Source organism: Jaculus jaculus, chromosome 1 (assembly GCF_020740685.1).
Source record: "Jaculus jaculus isolate mJacJac1 chromosome 1, mJacJac1.mat.Y.cur, whole genome shotgun sequence".
NCBI lineage: Eukaryota > Metazoa > Chordata > Mammalia > Rodentia > Dipodidae > Jaculus > Jaculus jaculus.
In genome coordinates this window covers 194,486,035-194,497,256 of record NC_059102.1, presented here as the reverse complement: position 1 = coordinate 194,497,256, position 11,222 = coordinate 194,486,035, and the positions used below count along the sequence as shown (strand labels likewise).

Sequence of the window (11,222 nt, the reverse complement as noted above, 5' to 3'; positions counted from 1 at the left end):
AAAAAAAATGAATGAAAAGGAGAAATAAAACAAAATAAAAATGTCTTATAGGTGGAACTTCTTCCTAGAATGTCAGGTTTATTTCTGTACAACACTTCATTCACATGTATTATGTTGTGCAAGGATCAATAGTTTATCTTTCTTCCTTCCTCCCCTCCCTCCCTCCCTCCCTCCCTCCCTCCCTCCCTCCCTCCCTCCCTCCCTCCTTCCTTCATTTCTTCCTTCCTTCTTTACTTCTTCCATCTGTCCACCATCTGTCTTTCATTGTGTACAGGTATACGCATACCACCGTGCTTATGTAGAAGTCAGAGGACAACCTCTGGGTGTTAATACTCTCCTTCACCTTTTCTTTCTTTCATTTTTTTTTTTTTTTGAGATAGGTTTTTTGTTGTTGTTGTTTTGTTTCTAGGCAGACCAATATAGCTGTCTCACAAGCTTTGAGATTTTCCTGGCTTGGCCTCCATTGTTATGAGTTGGGATGACAAATCCATGTGCCACTTTGCATCTGGCTTTAGGTAGTTGCTAGGGATTAAACTAGGAGCAAGTGCTTTCAGCCACTGAGTCATTTACCCAATTACCTTCTTTATTTATCATACATAAAATATGATAGCTTTTAATTGACTCCTATGGCCACCAATAGACTTTCCAGTCATAAACTCTAGTAATATTCAATATTGTAATTAACATTTGTATACTTTTAAACTTCTGTCTTTCAGATATATTTTGTTACTTAAATAGTACTTAGGATTTTTTTTCTTTCTATCACTGTGGTGTAATGTACATTAGATAACACTACCAATACCCATATATAAGGTCTTGCCTCAATAAAGGGATCATCACATCTACTGATCTTTATAAACACACTCCTTTGATCTTATTTTTGGCCTCACTAATATTCAAGTTACTCAGCCTCAAATATCTTAAGTCCTAATGTAGTAATAGTTGAGTATCAACTAATGTCAATTTTCATTCAGCCCAGTCTTTCATAGTTTATTTCCACTAAATATGCTTTTAAATTTCAATTATAGCTTTAGTATTTTGATCCATCTTTTATACTCTGTTGATATTGTCATAGGATTCTCTTCTTTCTTTTGTCCAGATTCAAATGAATTAGTTAACATACACACACAAACACACATACATATAGATATATTTATTTTACTTTTGAGAACATGCCTAAATATATAGTTCAGGCTGGCCTTGAACTTGTTATGTAAACCAGCCTGTGTTCTCAAACTTATGACCCTCCTGCCTCAGGCTCTTCACAGGTAGTATTGAACTATGTTTTTTTTTGTTCAGAATTATGACTTTTCTCTAGTATCTCTATAACAGCCTCCACAAAGGTTCTCAGCTGTTGGATACCCAAGTTACCTGCTTTATCCTTTCTATATTTAGGTTACTATGCAGGGATAACAAGAACACAAAGATAGATTTCTTCCCTATAAATTTATATTCATTCTCAGCTGGGGCCTCAGTGCTACCAGGAATTTTTTTCTTTTCTTTTTATATATTTCTTTATGAGAAAGAGGGAGAGAGAAATAGAATGGGTACATCAGGGCTTCCAGCCAATGGAAACAAGCTCCAGATGTATGTACCACCCTGTGCATCTGACTTATGTGGGTACTGGGGAATTGAATCTGGGGTCTTAGGGTTTACAGGCAAGCATCTTAACTGCTATGCCATCTCTCCAGCCCAGAAATTTCTTTTATATACCATGATCAATTCCCTTTCCTGTTCTCTATAGCAGCTTTGATGAACTTCATTATTTCCTATAAGTGTATCAGCAGCACAAATTTGTTCTTTCTCAGTATTCCTTTTTCCTATTGCCTGAACAATACTCAATCATGCCTCTATAATCCACATTTGCCTCAAAGTTTACATGTATACTTACTTAAGTTTTCCTTTCTTTTACCTTCCACTTTGTAATTCTTCCTCTATCTGAAATGATTAGATTTTATTTTCTCACTAGATTCATCTACACTAATAACATTTCTAAGAACACCATCTCTGCCATTAAACATACTAATACTTCTTTTGTAATTTATAAATATATATATATATATAATGTTTTAATATATATAAATATATATAATGTTTTCTTGATCCTATGTGCCACATACAAAATGCTCTAACTATGTGCCTGCAAATTCTTATGCTAGTGTGTATTCCAATGTGCTTTGTTTCAGTTTGAGCTTTGTGATGCAGATAGGGCAGGCACACTGGCATTCCTGCCTACCATCTCTGTAACACCTTAATGACACAAGCTAAATGAACCCCAAAGTATCTCCACTCAGCATTTCCTCCTTTTGAACATGTGTTTCATAAATCAGAACTATCTGCCCTCTTTCCTTCTTGAACTATGATCTCAATCTGAGCATGCTAAGAATGAACTCTTTAAATACATTCTAGCCACTTAAGTGCTCTTATATGATTAGTCACAGGCTCCCTAAATATAGTGCATATACTTCCTCTGTTCTAGGAGGCCATTGTTTTGGATATCTCATGATTTTCTTACCTGCTGTAGGAATAAATATTTCTTAATTTTTTTTTTTTTTTAAATTGCTCAGCTATGCTTGTTTAGGCTTAGCACTTATAAAGATGCCAACCCACCGTGTTTGGTTACAAACATCCTTGCTAATGTTTCACACATAACTTAATTGCCCATCTAAGTCAAAGTTGCCAGTCCTCATCTAAATTTGCCTCCTCAGTGATATCTAGTCTAGGTGACAACTTCTTTCTGCTTGAACCTCTCCTCTAGGACTTTCTGTGGATTCTGTCTGTAGCCTGCAGACATTTGTTGCATTATTTCTTATCAGCTCCTCTGGTGTACAAGTTACTCTATGTGTTCTGACTTCCCACTACTGGTATTCTTTATTCATTCATTATTCTACCTCAACGTACTTAAAAATTGAGTAGCATTGAAAGGATATCTGGCTGGACATAAAATGTTCAATTAATAACCTATGCTCACTCAAATAAATCCCTTTACTCTGCAAGAATTTGTGTAATGAAATTTTCATTTCACAATTTAGAATTTTGTCTCAAACTTCAACTTTGAGTTCAGTGGTTGCCAAGAGTTTTCACAGTTTAGTTTAGAAATGGGAGTTTCTTGTCAGACTGGCTGATGAGGTGCTCCAGGCAATAAGGATGAAGGTAAGAATGTGGAAGTTTATTGAAGACAGCACCTTAATGCATAACTGGTAGAAGGGGATGTACAAGCAGAAATACAGAGGATCAGTCATGTATTTACCATGTCTATGACTTAATTGACTAATTGTTAAATCTCAAGTTAGATGATTTTACATTTTTATGTATTTATAAGGTAGCATACCCATTAAACTTTGAATATATTTGCTTGTAACAGGTCAGAGGAGAAACAATATGACAATTTTGATTAATCAATGTTCAGTTTTGATGTGTTATATATTTAATATATTCATAATTCTTACAGTTTACTGAGGATATTAAAAATAGTTATGAATTATACTCTTAAAAATATGCAATATTTTTTTAATCAGGTGGCAATCTACCTATATACTGAGGTAATGTATTATGAACTGATTAAGGTCTTGATTTCTGGAGCATTTCTGCTTGGGTGTAAATTTTATTTTCCTGTTTTTTTGCCTCAGCGGGCTTAGAATATTGCTTGATGGTTTTACTCAGTTTACCCTATGATTATTATTTCACATTTTAGAATCATAGTGGAATTCCACTAGAAATCCCCAAGTACTTTTAATATTACCTTGGAATAGGACCCTGGGAGACAAGTAGTAAGTTTCATGAGGTGAATTCTAAATCAGAGGTTATGAATTAATCTCCAAAATTCACCATTTATTTTTCCTAAACTAATGTAGGAATGCTAAGTTTTGCTGAAATCACATCCTCTGTGTGGTGGTTTGATTCAGGTGTCCCCCATAAACTTGAGTGTTCTGAATGCTAGGTCCCCAGCTGATGGAGATTTGGGAATTAATGCCTTCTGGAGGGGGTGTATTGTTGGGAGCGGGCTTATGGGTGTTATAGCCCATTTCCCCATGCAAGTGTTTGGCGCACCCTCCTGTTGCTGTGGTCCACCTTATGTTGGCCAGGGGGTGATGTCCACCCTCTGCTCATGCCATCATTTTCCCCTGCCATCATGGAGCTTCCCCTCGAGCCTGTAAGCCAAAATAAACCTCTTTATCCCAGAAGCTGCTCTTGGTTGGGTGATTTCTACCAGCAATGCGAACCGGACTGCAACATTATGTTTGGCAGTTTTCAGAATGGTGATGCATTTCTGAATAAAATGTTGTATACTAGGGACATTTATCAAACAAGTACTTCCTTTCCCTCCCCACAAAAATGGTTTTCTATTGGCACTTCTCTGAAATGCATTCACAGCACCTCTCAGGAGTACACTTTTTCCATTACATGAGAGATGGCCTTGCAAATGCTTTTGTGCAGTTTTAGAGAGATGCTCTGCTTGTTTCCCTGTATCCTGATAATGCTATTCCTATTTATTTCAGTGAAAGGCTTTGCCTGTTTCCCTGTATACTATTAACATCACTATTGGTATTGTTATTCACTTTTCATATTGTGTCTTCTTCATTAGATAGAAATTTCCTCAAAGTTAGTAACCAGGTCCATTTTCTTCTCCCTTGCTCATGGAGTAGATTCTCAAGAACTTTACAGTGTGCTGTGTATGAAAGGAAGCTTAAATATTCTGGGGACTGACTGAAATGACTTCAATATAAACTTTGAGAGAGCTAAAGCAAAAAAAAAATCATAAAATTATATGATTTTAGTTTGAAGGAAATTTAGTAATCAGATTTCTGCATCTTTTATCTTACAAATTAGTAAACCAAGTACCAGAGCTGAACACTGGTAGAGCCAGAACCACAGCTCTGGTCTTTGGACTAACAAACCCAGCCCTCATTTCAGCAGGATTCACTCTCTTGGCTAGATTTATTTATTTTCCAGGTAATTTCTGAATAATTTGCATTGTTATTCTCTTGCTTTCTCTATATATTTAGAATTTTTAGAACCATGGAAAACAAACATTTACCATGTTACAAACATTTTAGTATAGAAGGAAGAAGAAATAGAGCAGTATTCATAAAGGGAGATTTTTCTCTTTCTTTTGTTTTATTAACATTGTTATGAGAAAAATGGTAGTACTGAAGATCAGAGGGGGAAAACAAAATACAAATTGATCTCATCAAACCCTGTCATTTCTTCTGGAATAATTCCTTTCAGGACTCTCACTTTAGGATCATTGTCTTGGATAGCAAGGGATTCTTGGGCTCCTGGGATGTTGAGACAGTGTGTGTGTGTGTGTGTGTGTGTGTGTGTGTGTGTGTGAGAGAGAGAGAGAGAGAGAGAGAGAGGGGGGGGGGGGGGGAGGGGGAGAGAGAGAAGGAGGGAGAATTCAATGTATTGAGGAGAGAGACATTTGCATAAGATTCTTCACAAAGTGAAAAGGAGCCAAGTAGGGCCTCTGGGCGGGCAGAGACCACGGAGAAGAGGGATGGAGTTTTCCTCCAGGGGAGGCAGGTGGAGAGGGAGTGGTCTGCGCCTGGGAGTTTCCCGGGGCACTGAGGGCAGTCTCCGTGGGGAGGCGAGGCTGGGAGTTCCGGAGTTGAGCCCAGCTTGAAGTTGGCGGGGAGCAGCGCCTGGTGGGTCATTCACACTCCTTGGGGGACCTCAGGAGAAAGGAAGACCTTTCAACATGGGTGAGTGCTCAGGCCGGACGAGTCGTCCAAAGCCTGGCCCTGGGAAACAAATGTTAAGGAAAGTGTATGTTTATGTTTCTATGATTAAATCCCTTTCCTTTCCTTCTCCCCTACCTGATGACCAGAGCCGGCCTCTGGGTTTCTGGGAATTCGGAGAGTGGTTAAGGGGGCACTTGAAGCGAGGGAAGGTGGCAGGCAGTTCACTGTGGGAGAGGAGGGTGCGTGGAGGCTCTGATGCGCAGTGCTGGAGGCACTGTAAATAAAAGATTAGAAATAGCAAGAGGATTCCAGAGAGATCAGCATCATCACGGGTTCCATCCAGTGAGCAAATTGAAGGGAGATAGGAGAAATGGAAAGTTCGTAAAACTTACAGCTCCTACTGTTTAGAGTAGAAGGCACGGTGGCAGGGCGAGATCTGGGGACAGTTTTTGGTTCCCGTGAAAACTGAAAGGCTATTTGCGTAAAGGTTTTGAGGTCAAGGCTGGAAGCCAATTCTTAGACCAGATCTGGGAAAGTAAACGATGTCGTTAGGGGGACTACTAGCGTAGCTCAGGTTCCTCGACCTTAGAACTCAGCGCACTTTAGCCTTGCTGGTTTCTGTGGGATGCTTCTTTGGAGTTTGGCACTTCAGCTTGGAGCGTCCCAGGAATGCTGTCGGGATGGGGCGGTGGGGAGGGCGCTGGAAAACTCCGGGTCTGAGAATCTTGACTCAGCGCTAGGAGAAGTGGGTCTGGGTGAGCAAAGTTCGTAACAGCAAGTGAAACACCTGAGCGATATATTACCCACTCTCCAGGGAACTGATCTGGTTTGTGCAGGGTAGACGAAAATAGTCTGAACAATATTGCATTTCTACTGTTACTGATTAGCGATCCCCCAGCAGCCAGAGATTTACTATGCAAAGGCCACTAGACTCACTTCTTCCGGTCCAAGTCCACGGCACGCCCCTCCCCCCTCCCTTGTCCTTTGTTGTGAGGGATTTCATCCAGAGCAAAGGAGTCCTGCTGAAATTCCAGATTCCCACAGGCTCCAGTGTTAGCGACGCTTTGACTACTAATCTGAGGGGTTTATAGACACTGGCCAATTTAGAAGAAAAGAAAAAATGGAAGGCTGAGTGCATTTTTGCCTATGAATGTTAGCTGTAATCAAGACATTGTTTCTTCTTGCTTCTTAGAAAAACACATTTTTAGGGCCTTTGCATAAAATTGTGTTGGGAATGATCCCCAATCTTTAAACATTTGCTGGAATGGAAGTCATATTTTCATGTTATGAAATAAAAATAAAACACTCTTCCAAGTGACAGATTATTATTAGTAGTACTAATAGTATATAGTTGTACTTGGGCATATAAATGTGTAAGAATAACACAGGAGAAGGAGTTTCTTTATATGAAAGCAAAAATAATTGATTTGATGTAATCTAGTAATTTTATTAAAAGTACTGGGACCCAACATTATAAAGTGTTAAAAAAAATCACATTCTTTATCTTGATAATCTTGAGGTTAAATGGACTGGATAAAATTTTTTTTTTTGTAAATTTTAGGGTTAATTATTTTTCTAGTGTGCATTTGCAAACTATAAAGAAAATAATTAGTCTTGAATTTTACTTTGATTCTCATGGATTAATTATCTATTACAAATTATAGGCAGGTGTTGTGGGAGTGGGTGTGGAATTAATAATGAAATTAACAGTAATGTTTGACCTACAGCTCTTAAAAACTATAATCCAGATAACTATAAGCTAGATAACTATAAGCTAGATAACTAAAATTTGTCTGGGCCTTCTTCAGTAAGGAGTAGATTCCATTTCCTATAGTACCTGAGGTCACCCAAAACTGGTAGATGATACTTGCCTAATAGGAGAAAGTGGACAGAGGCATAAGGGAGAAACCAAAGTCAGCAAAGAAGAAAGAAAAAACAAAAACAAAAACAAAAACAAAAAACAGAAACAAGTATAAAACAATAGACAGTGAGATAATGAAACATGTCTTAGGATAATGGCTCAGAAAAGCAATCTAATGAATAGTGTGGAAGATCCACTGATCAGATAGGGGCCCATGAAAGTTCAAAGAAGGTAAGAAAGATGTTCAGAAGCTCAAGAGCAAAAACAAACAAACCAAGAAAAACACATCGAGAATGTATTTCTGTTCTTCCATTTAATTTAGCACACTAAAACATAGCTTCATTACTTAGTACCAATTTTATTGAGGAGAACACAGGGTAGTATGGGAGTTAAAAATTGGACTCAAGATTGCTGGGATAACAATGTTGGAATGTAGCAGCAAGTTCAATACATCTGTTTGGTTACTATGATCACTGCAAATTATCACTTAAAGAAAATGGTTCTATAGGAATGAATGTAATAATTGTCATTGGTCTGAGAACTCCTTAATCTACCCTTGTGGAAGAATGAGAGTATTTGATTAAATGATGTGAATTATTTATAGTTATCATAGCTGTAATGCACAAGTTCATTGCAAAGTAGGCAAATTGAGATTGTGACATCTCTTGCTTTTTTCTTGTGTTTCTTTATTGATGACCTTTTATAGATATATATAGCTTTTTTTTTCACTTTATTCCAAAATATCCAAGTATTCCAAGAAGGTTGTAAACAATAATTCCTATTGAAAAAATTGCAGGGCTAAACATTTTTAAGCATGTTTACATTTTAGCTGCAAGGTTAACCTTAACTATCAAGCTTTCTAATTTTTGGAATTTCAAGCTTAGATGGAGACCTAGGTCAGGAATATTTTAAATGTCTTCCCTAAATACATTAGTTATTGCTCAGCTTGATCATATATAGCTCATAAATATTCACTATAACCATAATAATCTTTGTTCTGTTTACAAAATGATGCTGAACATTAGCTAGACAACTGTAATAACAGAAAAATTTATAGAAGCAGTGGAAATGAACTTGATTTGGAAGGGTACATGAAGACTTTTGGAAGGGACGAGATATGTTAAATGTAGTAAAGGGTCCTTTAAAACTAGCGAGAAGGTAGTTTTGAAGCAGTAAGACCTGGACTTGGGTTAATGAGTGATTTTGACATTGGAAAGCCTTTTAAAGCAGCAAGAATTTAGAATTTATGAAATAGGTGGTAGGGAGTTATAGAAAGTTATTGTGATAAGAATGTTTAAGAAAACTAAATTGAGCATGTTATTCAAAACAGAAAATTAAATTGGACAGGAAGTGCCCAATTGTCAAAGTAGTCTGAAAATATTATGTGTCCAGGCCAATAAAAACAATGGATATGGAAAGCAAAAGTGTGTCATGAAAAATCTGCAAAGTTATGTAGCTGAGTAATAAGGAGAATAATTAATAAGCTATGGTCTTTGGTCAATGGAAATCTTTGTGATTGAGGGAAAACTTAGTTTTTAAAGAGCACTTAAGGGATAAACAAGGGGGGTGACTATATGTCTAAGCAACAATATTTATTAAATTGGAAACCCATAATGAGAATTTTGTGTGGGAAGAAAAAGTTAGATGGAAAACAACCATTTTAAGGTTCCTAATCTTTAATGAAAGATAAACCATGTAATAAATTATTCATTTTAAAGTGAGAATATCAGAAATACTGGTTGAAGACCAGGGAGAGGATGCATGTTATTTACAAGAGGAACATATCAAGTACATATTTAGTACTCAATATTCTAAAACTAGAACAGTTAAATGTGACATCTTGAACATTCAGGGATAGACTGAGACATCCAAATATTTTGACAAGAGAAGTATAATAGGATAGTGATCATTTGCTGTCAATTAATTTCAAATAAAAATTAGTTTATTCAGAATCTTTAAAACTGTTTAAAACTGGAAAAAATAAAGAGATACAATATTATTGAGCTTGTTATTTTATTTCAGAAAAAAATTGACTCACTAGAATCAGTTATGAGCAAGACATAAACAGTTAATGCTTGAAACAAGAGAAGCAACAGGTAACCTCTTATGTTTAGAGGTTTGTCCTCTAAATATTTGAAGATCTTCTGTCTTTTATTCCATATGGGTTGGTGTGATTGTACATTTACATAAATCATATCTTAATTCCATAGTCATTAGAGGGAAAAGATATACAAAGATAAGTCCAAACTGTTTTCATTAAGAACAGCAGAATCAAGTGTATTTTAGTTATTCTAGATTAATAAATAATATCTTTTAAGTATTATTTAGTGTCTATTATGCCATTTTCTCTGGATGATTATAATGCTCTGATAATATTGTAAATCACATAAAAGTAAAATAATGTTGTGTATATCTATTACTATATAACAACTATTTCCCAAACAAGTGGATTCAACTAATGTATTGCCATCTCCCATGGTTCTGTGGGCTGACTGTTGAGCAGTTCTCATTGAAGGTATCAGGTTGTTGCAATGTCAGTTGAGGATTCAGCATCTAAAGACTTGATCAAAGAGAGTACTGATTTGGCTCACTGATACTGCCAACAGTTCATACATAGTGCCTGTTGATTGGGAGTTCAGTGTGACTATCTTTGGGTTTTTCCCAAAATGATTTGTTACAAGATGCAAAGTCCCAAGAATACATATTCTAACAAAGCCAGGCAGGAGCTTTAAGGATCCTATGGAACAGCATCAAGGAAGTCCTAGGACATCACTTTTGTTGTATTTTATTGGCCACAAAACTCAAGAGCATGAAAATTCAGTAGTGGGATTAGGTCTTTCATTTTGATGTATGGAACATGCTAACATACAAAAAAAAGGAAACTGAGGAGTCCGAGTAATTTATAGCATTATTTATTTGAAAATATATCTAAATTAATGACACAAAATTATACTTAATAAGACTTTGTGTAAATCTCATTATGTGTTCTTTTTTTTTTTTTTTTTTTTTTTCCGAGGTAAGGTCTCACTCTAGCCCAAGCTGACCTGGAATTCACTATGGAGTCTCAGGGTGGCCTCGAACTTGTAGTGATCCTCCTACCTCTGCCTCCCAAGTGCTGGGATTAAAGGCGTGCACCACCATGCCTAGCTACATTGTTTTATTTTTAACTACTGAAGGTTAGAGCTTTTATTGTGATTGTAAAAAAACAGAGATATTTTTCCTAGACATTCTGAAAACATAAAAATTAGACAAAATAATATGATTTTAAATTCAAAGACAAGATTCTTTTAAGTTAAATTCTTAAAGGCTTTAAAAAAATAAGAGCTCTATTATTTTTACATGTGTTTTTACCTGAAGTCATTCTATTTTTGAAATGTAGAAAGGAGATGAGGAATTGAGGCTAGATAATAGTAAGCCACATATTCCACACTCATTACAAATAGTGAAAAACAAACAAACAAACAAAGAAACAAAAACCCAGAAAAAACAACAACAAAGAGTCCCTCACCTTGAAGAAGCAAGGCTTTAGTTATATGAATAATATAACAAGAATAATGCATGAAGAGTCCAGGGGGCAAAATGATATATAATTAAACCAAATTATTCTTTAGTTTTAGATATGCATTCACTACTAATTCGGAAATATAGGCCTTAACTCTATAGTAGCAAAATAAATC

General features: G+C 36.3%; 1 protein-coding gene across 1 annotated transcript in view; it reads left to right on the top strand.

Moving 5' to 3' along the window:
* The first annotated feature begins 5,518 nt into the window (after positions 1-5,518).
* The window catches only part of Gpm6a (glycoprotein M6A), a 376,173-nt gene continuing 370,469 nt past the window's right edge, over positions 5,519-11,222 (top strand). The window contains exon 1 of the mRNA XM_045141993.1: positions 5,519-5,705. Coding sequence (XP_044997928.1) covers positions 5,702-5,705 — 4 coding nt within the window. The 5' untranslated portion in view covers positions 5,519-5,701. The remainder of the gene's footprint in view (positions 5,706-11,222) is intronic.